Raw genomic sequence first — 15,000 nt, 5'->3', positions numbered from 1 at the left:
GCACATTATTATACAGCATACATGTGTGATCTTAGTGCAAGAGTGTTAACTGTTAGAGAGGACGGGAAGGATTATTGGAAATCAAAATAGTCTAATAATTACAACAGTCACTTTCATTGCAAATGTTGATCAGAAATCGGAGAACGAGAAAGCCAAGCTCGAGGAGGCTTTGGATTAGAAGGCGTGTCTTGATACAGACGCAAACTCCAGACATGAATCATTACAGCGTCACAAATATTTTATGGATGTCTAAATTCCTTGCGCTTTTTCACGATATGCGAGTGGTGTAGGAATGTAACCGTGTGTAACAGGGATCTACTGGCCCTTCATTTTTCAGCTTTAATTACCATATTTTCCGCACTATAAGGCGCACCTTCAATGAATGGCATATTTCAAAACTTTGTTCATATATAAGGCGCATCTATGCATCCATTAGATAGAGCTGTGCTAAAGGGAATGTCAACAAAACAGTCAGATAGGTCAGTCAAACTTTATTAATAGTTTACAAACCAGCGTTCTGACAACTCTGTTCACTCCCAAAATGAATAAACAGCTGTTTTATTATTTTCCCCGAGGTAAAGTCAGTGACGTGGTGTTTTGTTTATCTTTTAACAACAGCAAGGTATAACATGTAGTGCAACATTTATATCACATAGTGGAGGGGAACTTTTCCCTGATTCAATAAACAGGTAAAAAACAGTCTGATACTGTTACGGTAAATCAAACGTTAGTGCAATCACAATATACAGTATTTTTCGGAGTATAAGTCGCACCTGCCGAAAATACATAATAAAGATGGAAAAAAACGTAAATCGCACTGGAGCCCGGCCAAACTATGAAAAAAAACTGCGACTTATAGTCCGAAAAATACGGTAGTAACACTCGAAATAGTGCAGAGCAATAACAATATATCAATAACTCAACGTTGCTCAAACGTTAATGTCACACAACACAACACACAAAATAAACATGTAAAGCTCACTTTATGAAGTTATTCCTCATCCACGAATCCCTCGAATTCTTCTTCTTCAGTGTCCGAATTAAACACCATTGATTCGTTTATGTTAAATTCTCTCGCTGCTGCTCTATTCCCGTGTTCTACTGCGTGGCTGATCGCCTTGAGTTTAAACTCTGCGTCGTAAGCATGTCTCTTAATAGGAGCCATTTTTGGGTTAGAAGCGCTTCTTCTTCTACGGGGGAAAAAGAAGTCGGCGGCTGCTTACCGTAGTTGCGAGACCTAAACTTTATGAAAATTAAGTTTAGGTTTGTTGTGGCTCAATATTGGTCCATATATAAGGCGCACCGGATTATAAGGCGCACTGTCAGCTTTTGAGAAAATTGGAGGTTTTTAGGTGCACCTTATAGTGCGGAAAATACGGTAATTAATCGACTTTTTCATTTATGAGCTTGAAGCACACCTGTGAAGTGAAAACCATTTCGAAGGACTACCTCTTGAAGCTCATCGAGAGAATGCCAAGAGTGTGCAAAAAAAGTAATCAGAGCAAAGGGTGACTATTTTGAAGAAACTAGGCCAAAAGTAAGTTTGGACACACCTTCTCATTTCAATGCATTTTCATGACTATTTACATTGTATATCGTCACTGAAGGCATCAAAACTATGACACCTGTGAAGTGAAAACCATTTCAGGTGACTACCTCTTGAAGCTCATCGAGAGAATGCCAGCAGTGTGCAAAACCGTAATCAGAGCAAAGGGTGGCTATTTTGAAGAAACTAGAATATAAAACATGTTTTCAGTTATTTCACCTTTTTTTTGTTAAATACATAACTCCACATGTTCATTCATAGTTGTGATGCCTTCAGTGACAATCTACAATGTAAATAGTCTTGAAAAAAATGAGGTGTGTCCAAACTTTTACCTGTAAGTCATGTTGAAATGATACAGAAACGGTTACCTCGTTAAAAACTGGGTACATCACGGTGTAGAGCGTCATGGATACCATGGAGTTTGTCTCCGCTTCATTCTTCATCTCCTCCATTGTCATCCTCCAGGGAGGAGCAGCTCTCGGTCAAAAGGTGTGTGTGTGTGTGTGTGTGAGGGGGGGTGGGGTGGGGGGTGACTGCAGCTCACTCACTCACTCATGCACACACACATACATATGTGCAATCACACACACATTCACACGCTTTAAAAAACCCCCCCACAAAATGTCCACAGAGTGACAGCAGCAACCTTAAAGAAGAGGAAAGAAAGGAAACAAGTCAAGTTAGGTTAGGCATTTGACATTAAATCTTAAGTTCATAGTGTTGTTGTGTCTAATAGAATAGAATATAAAAGTACTTTATTGATCCCTGGGGGAAATTCCGCACCACAATTCGCTCACAATAAACAATAATATTGATGATAACAATCATAATAATGATGATAATAACACCCTAAAAGGCATGGAACTCATCACCAACACAGCGGTTTAGTATCAGCATTGATCCGAGCAGTACGGTACACATGTGTCCCTGTCCTGGCTGCTCAGTACAACATGTCCTAGTCAACAATCAGAACATTATGTTGGTTTCCTGCTGGCCCCACTATGGACTGATCTCTCACAATATTATGTTAGATCCACTATGGACTGATCTCTCACAATATTATGTTAGATCCACTATGGACTGGACTCTCACTATTATGTTAGATCCACTATGGACTGGACTCTTACTACTATGTTAGATCCACTATGGACTGATCTCTCACAATATTATGTTAGATCCACTATGGACTGGACTCTCACTATTATGTTAGATCTACTATGGACTGGACTCTTACTACTATGTTAGATCCACTATGGACTGGACTCTCACTATTATGTTAGATCCACTATGGACTGGACTCTCACTACTATGTTAGATCCACTATGGACTGGACTCTCACTATTATGTTAGATCCACTATGGACTGGTCTCTCACTATTATGTTAGATCCACTATGGACTGGTCTCTCTCTAATATGTTAGATCCACTATGGACTGGACTCTCACTATTATGTTAGATCCACTATGGACTGGTCTCTCACTATTATGTTAGATCCACTATGGACTGGTCTCTCTCTAATATGTTAGATCCATTATGGACTAGACTCTCACTACTATGTTAGATCCACTATGGACTGGACTCTCACTACTATGTTAGATCCACTATGGACTGGTCTCTCACTAATATGTTAGATCCACTATGGCAGTGTTTTTCAACCTTTTTTGAGCTGAGGCACATTTTTTTCATTGAAAAGATCCAAAGGCTCACCACCAGCAGAAATCATTAAAATATGAAACTTGATATTGACAATAAAAAGTCGTCGGATATGACTTTAAACCATAACCAAGCATGCATCACTATAGCTCTTGTCTCAAAGTAGGTGTACTGTCACCACCTGTCACATCACACCCTGACTTATTTGGAGTTTTTTTGCTGTTTTCCTGTGTGTAGTGTTTTAGTTCTTGTCTTGCGCTCCTATTTTGGTGGCTTTTCCTGTTTTGTTGGTATTTTCCTGCAGCAGTTTCATGTCTTCCTTTAAGTGACATTCCCCCGCACCTGCTTTGTTATAGCAAACAAGAATATTTCAGTTGTTTTTATCCTTTGTGGGGACATTGTTGATCGTCAAGTCATGTACGAATGTACTTTGTGGACGCCGTCTTTGCTCCGCAGTAAGTCTTTGCTGTCGTCCAACATTCTGTTTTTGTTTACTTTGTAGCCAGTTCAGTTTTAGTTTAGTTCTGCATAGCCTTCCCTAAGCTTCAATGCCTTTTTTTAGGGGCACTCACCTTTTGTTTATTTTTGGTTTAAGCATTAGATACCCTTTTACCTGCACGCTGCCTCCCGCTGTGGTCTGCATATTGCAGTGTTTTTCAACCTTTTTTGATCTGAGGTACATTTTTTTCATTGAAAAAATCCAAAGGCTCACCAGCAGCAGAAATCATTAAAATATGAAACTCGATATTGACAATAAAAAGTCGTCGGATATGACTTTCAACCATAACTAAGCATGCAACACTATAGCTCTTGTCTCAAAGTAGGTGTACTGTCACATCACACCCTGACTTATTTGGATTTTTTTTTGTTGCTGTTTTCCAGTGTGTAGTGTTTTAGTTCTTGTCTTGTTCTCCTATTTTGGTGGCTTTTCCTGTTTTGCTGGTATTTTCCTGTAGCAGTTTCATGTCTTCCTTTAAACGCTATTCCCCCGCACCTGCTTTTGTTTCAGTTGTTTTTATCCTTCTTTGTGGAGACATTGTTGATCGTCATGTCATGTTCGGATGTACTTTGTGGACGCCTTCTCTGCTCCGCATGCTGTAAGTCTTTGCTGTCGTCCGGCATTCTGTTTCTGTTTACTTTGTAGCCAGTTCAGTTTTAGTTTCGTTCTGCAAAGCCTTCCCTATGCTTCAATGCCTTTTCTTAGGGGCACTCACCTTCTGTTTATTTTTCAGTTTAAGCATTAGATACCTTTTTACCTGCACGCTGCCTCCCGCTGTCGTCTGCATATTGTGATCACGACAAAGCAATTTACTAGTGTGCCGCGGCAAAAACACTGCACTATGGACTGGACTTTCACAATATTATGTCAGACCCACTCGACTTCCATTGCTTTCGGTCTCCCCAAGAGGGGGGTTACCAACATATGCGGTCCTCTCCAAGGTTTCTCATAGTCATTCACATCGACGTCCCACCTTGCCCTTATGTGGGCTTCGTACCGAGGATGTCGTTGTGGCTTGTGCAGCCCTTTGAGACACTTGTGATTTAGGGCTATATAAATAAACATTGATTGATTGATTGATTATTACTTTGCTCTTTAATCCTGCACTACCATGAGCTAATGCAACGAAATTTCGTTCTTATCTGTACTGTAAAGTTCAAATTTGAATGACAATAAAAATGAAATCTAAGTCTAAGTCTATATGACCTGCTGGAGCCTGTTGAGTGTTATTGCAAATTAGCCACACTGACCGTCATTCGGCACATGCCGATCCTGGTTGCTCAGTACAAGATGGCTACTTTCACAATAATTTGATAATGACAATTGAGGGGAAAAAACCTACACAGCAGCATTAAGCACATGACAATCTTCACCCCACAAAGAAGGAGTCCCGTATTTTTCGGATTATAAGTCGCACCGGCCGAAAATGCATAATAAAGAAGGAAAAAAAAACGTATATAAGTCGCATTTTTGGGGGAAATTTATTTGATCAAATCCAACACCAAGAATAGACATTTGAAAGGCAATTCCTCGAGCTGTGGCCACCGAGCTTTTAGCCCGCGATTAGCTTTTTCAGTTTTTTTCATTTCAGTAAGAGTAACCTCCGCTTTTCGCCAGTCCCTTACAAGCAGTGTTGGGTTAGTTACTGAAAACCAGTAACTAGTTACAGTTACTTTATTTCAAAAGTAACTCAGTTACTTACACCAAAAAGTAATGCGTTACCGTGAAAAGTAACTATTTAGTTACTCCTTTTTTCCCCCTTTTTTTAAGGCTCCCATTAATGCCCTTTTAGCCTTCATTTCAGTACTGTTATTGCACTGGAGCATAACTGAACTCCAAAAGCAATGTGGTCTACATACAACACACAAAGACAAAGATATGTTTCAAAGCTATTTTAAATAGCTGCAACATAATGGCACTTTAACTTTAAGTAGATAGGATCTTTGATCCAAGACACAACTTACATTTAACTAAAATGTTATTTTCTTTGTGCTCGACAAAAGAAAAGTATTGAGAATGTCTCCATGTTAAAAAACTCGACTTCTGGCTTCGCCATGATGTCTTGTTAGTTGTTATGAGAGTAGCGTATGAGTGTGTGTGTGTGTGTGTGTGTGTGTGTGGCCCTTTAAGATATGACAGCATGTGAGGTGAGTGACGTCAGTGAGTGAGTGGGCGAGAGAGGTGAGCGAGCGGCGACAGTGAGTGCGTGCAGGTGCTCTAGCTTGGTGGACGGCTGCGTCCAATAAAGTCACAAAGTTGCAACAAACCGCCGGTCTCGTCATTCACCCTCAGCTGTAAAGACCCACTGCCGGGTAAAGTGAAGGTTGTTAGTCCCGAAGTACATAGGCCCTGGAGGAACGTCTCCCCTGCGCTCCTCAACTGCAGTATGGGAGTCCCCCCCGCCCCCACCCACACAAAGCACGCCTTTTCTTTTCCACCGCAGCGCTGCAATAAAACACACTCAGATCTTCTGTTTCCAGCCGATACTACATGAAAAATAACGTAACATAACGCAGTAACGCATCATGTAGTAACGGTAACTGAGTTACTGAATATAAAAAATAACGCGTTAGATTACTAGTTACCGTCGAAACTAACGGTGTTACAGTAACGCGTTACAAAGTCCCAACACTGCTTACAAGTTTCTCACATACTCCAAACTTTCTTTCTGCTGCTCTATTGCCGTTTTCTGCTGCATATTTCACTACTTCCAGCTTGTAATCTGCAGTATATGATATCCTTTTCGGTGCCACTTTTGTTCAGCCCTTCTCAGTTTTTATAAGTTACCGCCAATGTTGAAATTATCAATTTTCATAGGTACGGAAGTAGTAGCAGGTAGCATCTTTTTTTTCCACAATGCACTTCTGCCATGACCCGCCCCCCGCCAAATTTTTATTGGTTGACGTGTGTGTGACGATTGCTGATATACGCCTAGTCTCTTACGTGAATGAGATAAATAATATTATTTGATATTTTACGGTAATGTGTTAATAATTTCACACATAAGTCGCTCCAGAGTATAAGTCGCACCCCGGGCCAAACTATGAACAAAACTGTGACTTATAGTCCGAAAAATACGGTACACAATTTGTGATTTTACTTGGTATAAAAGTTGATCTATTGATGTTACTAGGATAAATATTTTAATGTTTTATTTTTTTAAGTAGATAAATTCATTGTAATATTACAACTTTAATTTTGCAACATTCTGATTTTTTCCTTCTTCCTATCTTTTGGACGTTATTCTTATACTTTGTGTAATATTACACGAGTATTCTTGTAAAACCACAATATATTTATGTTAGGGATGGGTAACGTTCATATTTGAACCAATGCAGTAAGTCGCTGTACCTGGCAAAACTCAATGGTACCAGTTTTTGATTATGATAACTGTGCTGTCCCGTTATCTTGTTTTCAAATTACTACATTTTAGTCTCATTTGCAATGCAGTTGAAGTGAATTATATTTATATAGCGCTTTTCTCTAGTGACTCAAAGCGCTTTTTACATAGTGAAACCCAATATCTAAGTTACATTTAAACCAGTGTGGGTGGAACTGGGAGCAGGTGGGTAAAGTGTCTTGCTAGGATGGCAGAAGCAGGGATCGAACCTGGAACCCTTAAGTTGCTGGCACGGCCGCTCTATCAACCGAGCTATACCGCCCCACTTCCAAGAAATTATATGGCAGTACTGTATAGGCTATATATGGTGTGTTGTCCAACTAGGAAGTAGCTTTTTCCATGAAGCTGAGTGTGTTATGTTGCGCCCTACAAAGTGTTTATGCTGCGAGTATAGTGCTTATTACACACCAGCTGTTTGATTGTAAAGTACATCCTAGTTGTAGTTTTCATTACCAAATGTTGAGATGTTGAAACTGCCATGTAAAATTGCTAATGCTAATAGTATCCTGTCTATGGACAATCCAATGTAAATTAGCATTAAGCTAGCGCATTTTGGAAGGGTGTAGCCTTACTTTATATTTGAGCGTTTTCTACCAAGCATATTTTTACTTTGTTGGTGTTGAAAACGGAAACATTACTTAAAAGGGAGTTTGGCTGAGTCCGCCCTGAGTGATTGATTCCTTGAGCGGGCTATAGTCTGCAATCGGATGTGACGTCATGTGCAACAAAGGTATCGGAATATGGCATCGTTTAATGTTACGTGAATTGATACCCGGTTGTACAGACAGAATTCTGTGCGAATTTGGTACGTATTCCTATTTTTTCTTGTTATTCTTGTACAACTACTATGTGGTAGGGCTGGGCGATATATCGAGTTTGTAAGATACATCAATATATTTTTAAACAAGATATGAATTAAGAAAATATTGTGATATTGATATCATTCATTTCACGTTAAAATGACCAAACGCCGCTTATTTGTTGTGTTCCTTGTTCTCCCCCACTCCCCTTCCATAGGCTACTAAACCCCTCCCCTACCTCCTTCCAAGACGTGCTTGCACGTATAAGTGTGTAAGATATATCGATATATTTTTAAACAAGATGAGAGCTGCGGCCTACCATCATGACCACTCCCTCCCCTCTGTTGCTAGATATCTCGAGATGTACGTTGTAATATGTACTGTATATGTGCTTTGCTATGGAGGTTTTTTCCCACTCCAGACTAGCCCAGTCTAGATTGTATTTTTTTACTCATCCTTCCCCAGCGTTTTACCTTTCCTATCTTTTACGGGGTGCCTTGTGGCGACCCATCAGCGTTCCTGTTCTGTATCCCTGTACACTGTTTGTTTTGTCTAATCTTGAACGGGTTTGTGCTGAAATCAAAGTTTCGTTGTACTTGTGCAATGACAATAAAGACCTACCTACCATAAAGTTATTTTTAGACTAAACTTAGACTTCATTTTATTGTCATTCAAATTTGAACTTTACAGTGCAGATAAGAACGAAATGTTGTTGGCTGTAGTGCAGGATAAAAGAGCAATAAGGTGCAGATATAAATAAATAGATTACTGTACAGTTAAATATATTGCATATGCATCCCCGTTTATGGATGTATGTTATATTGTCTTTATATTCCAGCGAGTTAATCCGTTTTTGGGGGGGAATTGAGGGGATTATTATGATGCGTTCAACAGTCTTATGGCCTGAGGGAAGAAGCTGTTACAGAACCTGGAGGTTCTGCTACGGAACCTCTTTCTAGAGTTACACTTGTATGAAAGGATTGTTCAAACTTTTGTTTTAAAACATGCACAACAAAGTTTACCATGGGGACAGTTTGACTCTGGAACACTTTAATTCAGTTTCCATTATTTCTTTCTATGAAATCCAAACTAATTTGAAGCTGGACTTTTTAGGTTCCGTTGTACCCATAGACAGTAGACGCAGCATCGAGTGCTACTGCCTACTGGCGCTGACGAGACGCGGGGCCGCCATCTTGGAGTGGTGATCCGCTCCACTCAGTGCAATTCATTCGGCAGGAGCAATGAACTGTCAGCGCATTTAATTAATCTCACCTCAATGAATACCACTGATTTTCACACGTTTTTTGGTCATACGTGTAGTTATGATAAAGGACACATGTTTTGGCGTGTTTTAATATTCATAGTTTGCTTAACAGTAATAGAATATTCTTATATGCTATAAGTGACCAGACGACCGAGATCAAAACTGGGAATATAATCCCAGAGAAGGGGGAAAAAAACGGTAAGATATTTTTAAATTGAAGAAACATTATGATTAGGTTATATATACATGTGTATATCCTACATAAACAATGTATGAATACATTAGATATCTACGTATCTTGGGGACCTATAGACTGTATCTATGTTGCTGCAGCAGCAGTGAGTTTATTCTGTTTTGACACTTTGTATTGATATTTTCTATTACATTTTTCCCTTAAATGATCATATTTACAGTGATTGTTTTATATATATTTTTTATGTATGTCGCTTTGAATAAAAGCGTCTGCCAAATACTTAAACATAAACATATATAAACACCTGAAAGTCTTTATATCAGCTAAAACCACCAATCTGTTTCACTGGATTCAGAATAAAACCAAATTCTGTCTTACCCAACAATATTAGCATTTGAATATTGTTACTTGAAGACTTATTCCTGGTTACAATTATACTGTTAAGAAAGTATTGTCTTATACTTTGCCTAAAATGAGAATGCATCATAATCAGTGGTGGCTGGTGAATTTTGTTTTTCATCTTATGTTATTCAAGTATGACATTTTTAAATGTATTTAATTTCATTGACAAGCAATTCTATTATGGTCAAACTCTTGTTTTCTAGCGACTACGATTTCAGTACTATTGAAGATCTTTGCTCCTTCTCAACTCTGTGGTAATATTCTTTTCACAAAATACAACCAATAGTACGTTAATGTTAAATCTTACTTGTGAAAAGTAATCTCCCGATTCCTAGAACAGTCCGCTCATTTGAGCAGGAAAACGCTGAACACCATCTTTGTTTTCTACCTGTTGTCAACTGTCAGTTTAGGCTGCTCGCCGGCTCCTCATCACCACTTCAAGATGGCGGACGAATTTTTCGCGTCACAGCAGCCAACGCTGCTTCTGCTTATAAGATGTTTATGATTGTACCAGTCTCACCCCGAAAGGGACAAGCGGTAAAAAATGGATGGATGGATGTACAAATCTCTGCTGTCTGCATTTCTCAATCATCCCAGTCGAGGCAGATGGCCCCACCAACGAACAAGATTTATCTACAGAATCTCCTCTCTGGTCAAGATTCTAGCGGGAACTCTCGTTCAACCCTTTTTCGATTACGCTTGCACCTCCTAGTACCCTAGCAGCTCAAAAACCCTCAAATCTAGACTCCAAACATCCCAGAACAAGCTAGTCAGGTTACTTTTAGACCTCCACCCCAGATCACACCTCACTCCTACCCACTTCTCCAAAGTGCGCTGGCTCAGGTTGGAGGACAGAGTAAAACTACTTGCACTGAGCCTAGTCTATAAAATCCGCTACACTTCCCTGATACCGAAGTACATGTCAAACTACTTCCATGACGTAAATGACTGCCATAACTACAACACCAGGGGGAGCTCCACTAACCACGTTAAACCCAGATTCCGATCTAACAAAGGTCTTAACTCATTCTCCTTCTATGCCACATCAACACAGAATGCACTCCCAACAGGTGTAAAAGAAAGTGCATCTCTATCCTCCTTCAAAACCGCACTAAAAGAACCCCTCCACATCCCACCTCCCAGGATTGTAAATAATCAAATGCAAATAATCAAATGTATATACTTGTTCTTATGCTTTCTGAACTCACTATGTTCACTGCTCGCTGTACATATCCTACCAAGTCAGACCTACACTGTTACAATGTCCATTTCTCTGATATTTCTCTAAATATAATAAAGAAGGAAAAAAACATATATAAGTCGCACCGGAGAATAAGTCGCATTTTTTGGGAAAATGTATTTGATAAAACCCAACACCAAGAATAAACATTTGAAAGGCAATTTAAAATAAATAAAGAATAGTGAACAACAGGCTGAATTAGTGTACGTTATATGAGGCATAAATAACCAACTGAGAACGTGCCTGGTATGTTAACGTAACATATTATGGTAAGAGTCATTCAAATAACTATAACATATAGAACATGCTATACGTTTACAAAACAATCTGTCACTCCTAATCGCTAAATCCCATGAAATCTTATAGGTCTAGTCCAGGGGTCGGCAACCCAAAATGTTGAAACCAAAAATACAAAAACAAATCTGTCTGGAGCCGCAAAAAATTAAAAGCCATATTACATACAGATAGTGTGTCATGAGATATAAATTGAATTAAGAGGACTTAAAGGGAACGAAATGACCGCAAATATAGCTACAAATGAGGCATAATGATGCAATATGTACATATAGCTAGCCTAAATAGCATGTTAGCATCGATTAGCTTGCAGTCATGCAGTGACCAAATATGTCTGATAACAACAAGTCAATAACATCAACAAAACTCACCTTTCATGCACAACGTTAAAAGTTTGGTGGACAAAATGAGACAGAAAAAGAAGTGGCATAAAACACGTCCTAGAAAGTCGAAGAAAGTTATACATGTAAACAAACTACGATGAGTTCAAGGACCGCCAAAATTAGTAGGACAAAACGGCGCTCGCCAAATACTCGAATCAGTGAAGCATGTTTAATATAAACAGTGTGCTTTATAACAATTAGGGAGGTTTGTGTCATGATTGTCCTCTTACAGAAACCATATTAAAACAAAAAAATATTTTTTCCCCTTATATTTTGCCATTTTTCATACATTTTTAAAAAAGCTCCAGAGAGCCACTAGGGCGGCGCTAAAGTGCTGCATGCGGCTCTAGAGCCGCGGGTTGCCGACCCCTGATCTAGTCTCTTACGTGAATGAGCTAAATAATATTATTTGATATTTTACGGTAATGTGTTAATAATTTCACACATAAATCGCTCCTGTGTATGAAAAAAACTGCGACTTATAGTCCGAAATTTACGGTACTTGTTCTTATGCTTTCTGAGCTCACTATGTTCTCTGCTCGCTGTACATATCCTACCAAGTCAGACCTACACTGTTTCAATGTCCATTTCTCTGATGATGCAATTGTTGATGACTGAAGTGCTGATCCCAACCCCCAGATTGTAAATAAAGTAAATCATTCAATGTATATACTCTGATGATTATCTTGTGTGATGACTGTATTATGATGATAGTATATATCTGTATCATGAATCAACTTACGACTTAAACAAGTTGAAAAACTTATTCGGGTGTTACCATTTAGTGGTAAATTGTACGGAATATGTACTGTACTGTGCAATCTACTAATAAAAGTTTCAATCAATCAGTGCTTCCTGGTATGGTGGAGTTTACCCAGCTCAAAGCAGCACGTACCGTATTTTTCGGACTATAAGTCAGTTTTTTTTTCATAGTTTGGCCGGGGGTGCGACTTATGTGTGAGATTATTAACACATTATCGTAAAATATCAAATAACAGTATTTAGCTCATTCACGCAAGAGACTAGACCAGGGGTCGGCAACCCAAAATGTTGAAAGAGCCTTATTGGACTAAAAATGCAAAAACAAATCTGTCTGGAGCCGCAAAAAATTAAAAGCCATATTACATACAGATAGTGTGTCATGAGATATAAATTGAATTAATATGACTTAAAGGAAACTAAATGACCTCAAATATAGCTACAAATGAGGCATAATTATGCAATATGTACATATAGCTAGCCTAAATAGCATGTTAGCATCGATTAGCTCGCAGTCATGCAGTGACCAAATATGTCTGATTAGCACTCCAACAAGTCAATAACATCAACAAAACTCACCTTTGTGGATTCATGCACAACGTTAAAAGTTTGGTGGACAACATGAGACAGAAAAAGAAGTGGCATAAAACACGTCCTAGAAAGTCGCAGAAAGATATACATGTAAACAAACTAAGGTGAGTTCAAGGACTGCCAAAATTAGTAGGACAAAACGGCGCTCACCAAATACTCTAATCAGTGAAGCATGTTTAATATAAACAGTGTGCTTTATAACAATTAGGGAGGTTTGTGTCATGTTTGTCCTCCTACAGAAACCATATTAAAACAAAAAATATATTTTTCTCCTCTTATCTTTTTCCATTTTTCATACATTTTTGAAAAAGCTCCAGAGAGCCACTAGGGCGGCGCTAAAGAGCCGCATGCGGCTCTAGAGCCGCGGGTTGCCGACCCCTGGACTAGACGTATAAGATTTCATGGGATTTAGCGATTAGGAGTGACAGATTGTTTGGTAAACGTATAGCATGTTCTATATGTTATAGTTATTTGAATGACTCTTACCATAATATGTTACGTTAACATACCAGTTGGTTATTTATGCCTCATATAACGTACACTTATTCAGCCTGTTGTTCACTATTCTTTATTTATTTTAAATTGCCTTTCAAATGAGCGTGAGCACATCACCCCTATTTTAGCGTCCCTTCACTGGCTCCCTGTGCGTTATCGAATCAATTTTAAACTCCTTTTATTTGTTTTTAAATGTCTAAACAACCTCGCGCCAACCTATCTCTCCGACCTCCTTCAGCCTTACTGCCCCACCCGATCCTTAAGATCAGCCGATCAGCTGCTGTTGACGGTCCCTGACACAAGGCTGAAGCTTAGAGGTGACAGAGCTTTCGCCGTTGCTGCTCCCAAGCTCTGGAACGACCTACCTCTGAGTATTAGACAAGCCTCCTCTCTTCTTGTTTTTAAATCTCTCTTAAAAACATACTTTTATTCCATGGCTTTTAACACTGAGTGATATCCATCCTGCAATGGCGCCCCATAATACACCTGCTGTGAACCTGTTTTTATGTTTTTATTTATTCTATTTTATTTATTTATTTTTTATCGTGTTCTGTTTGTGTTGTGTTGTGTTTGCTCGGTATTCGTATTATCTTTTAACCTGCCCATTGTACAGCACTTTGGCTACCCCTGTGAAAAATTTTAAATGTGCTTTATAAATAAAGTTGATTTGATTTGATATGTCTATTCTTGGTGTTGGGTTTTATAAAATAAATTTCCCCCCAAAATGCGACTTATACTCCAGTGCGACTTATATATGTTTTTTCCCTTCTTTGTTATGCATTTCCGGCCGGTGCGACTTATAGTCCCAAAAATACGGTACATCAACATTTTCTATACAAATAGTCCAACATTTGGAGTGCGTTAATACTGTATATAAATTTAAAAAAAGCAATAACATTCGTACTCAAAACGCTGACAACGTGAGAAAAGAAAAAAAAACTAGTTCTACCAGGAAGAGTTTGCTAAATGGCCGGGAGGGGAGTGGCACTTTCGTCACATGCCAGCAAAGCAAAACCGAAGTGTTTTTAATAAATAACTTGATTAAGTAATAAAAAAAAAATTGTAATATCGAATTAGTGCCAAGTCGTCATTGAAAACACTTCGTTGCTTTGTTTTTGTTTTTTTTCTTCGGAGTCTCCCTAAAAACACACCGATGGGTAAGTAACCCCACTCTACGTGCATAATTAGTATAGAGGTATATTAAATAAATATATATTTTATGTGACACATTATAAGGTTTAGTCACTCAAATATTACACCCAGCAAGCTAAATCGTATGCTAGCAGCGGCTAAGCTAACCGGCTAAAGAAAGTAGCTGACGTATCTTTCACTCGGATCAACTCTCTTTTTCCCACCAGTTAAGGCCACAAAAGCGCGATCGAGTTGGTAGCTGACCGGTAAAAGTGTCCCTTTCCGCCCGATTTAACCGTATGGAGGATCGATCGAGGCCTATAGCCGAGCGGATCGATAGTAGCCAACCGC

The 15,000-nt window shown here is 38.9% G+C and overlaps 1 protein-coding gene across 1 annotated transcript in view; it reads right to left on the bottom strand.

Annotated features, from left to right (window-relative positions):
* LOC133611373 (programmed cell death protein 10) overlaps window positions 1-15,000 on the bottom strand; it is a 35,638-nt gene that overhangs the window by 20,355 nt on the left and 283 nt on the right. Inside the window, exon 2 of the mRNA XM_061968090.2 lies at window positions 1,915-2,192. Coding sequence (XP_061824074.1) covers window positions 1,915-2,004 — 90 coding nt within the window. The 5' untranslated portion in view covers window positions 2,005-2,192. The remainder of the gene's footprint in view (window positions 1-1,914; window positions 2,193-15,000) is intronic.

This window comes from Nerophis lumbriciformis, linkage group LG08 (assembly GCF_033978685.3).
Source record: "Nerophis lumbriciformis linkage group LG08, RoL_Nlum_v2.1, whole genome shotgun sequence".
NCBI lineage: Eukaryota > Metazoa > Chordata > Actinopteri > Syngnathiformes > Syngnathidae > Nerophis > Nerophis lumbriciformis.
The sequence above is the reverse complement of the archived record's forward strand: the minus strand, read 5'-3'. Positions and strand labels throughout refer to the sequence as shown.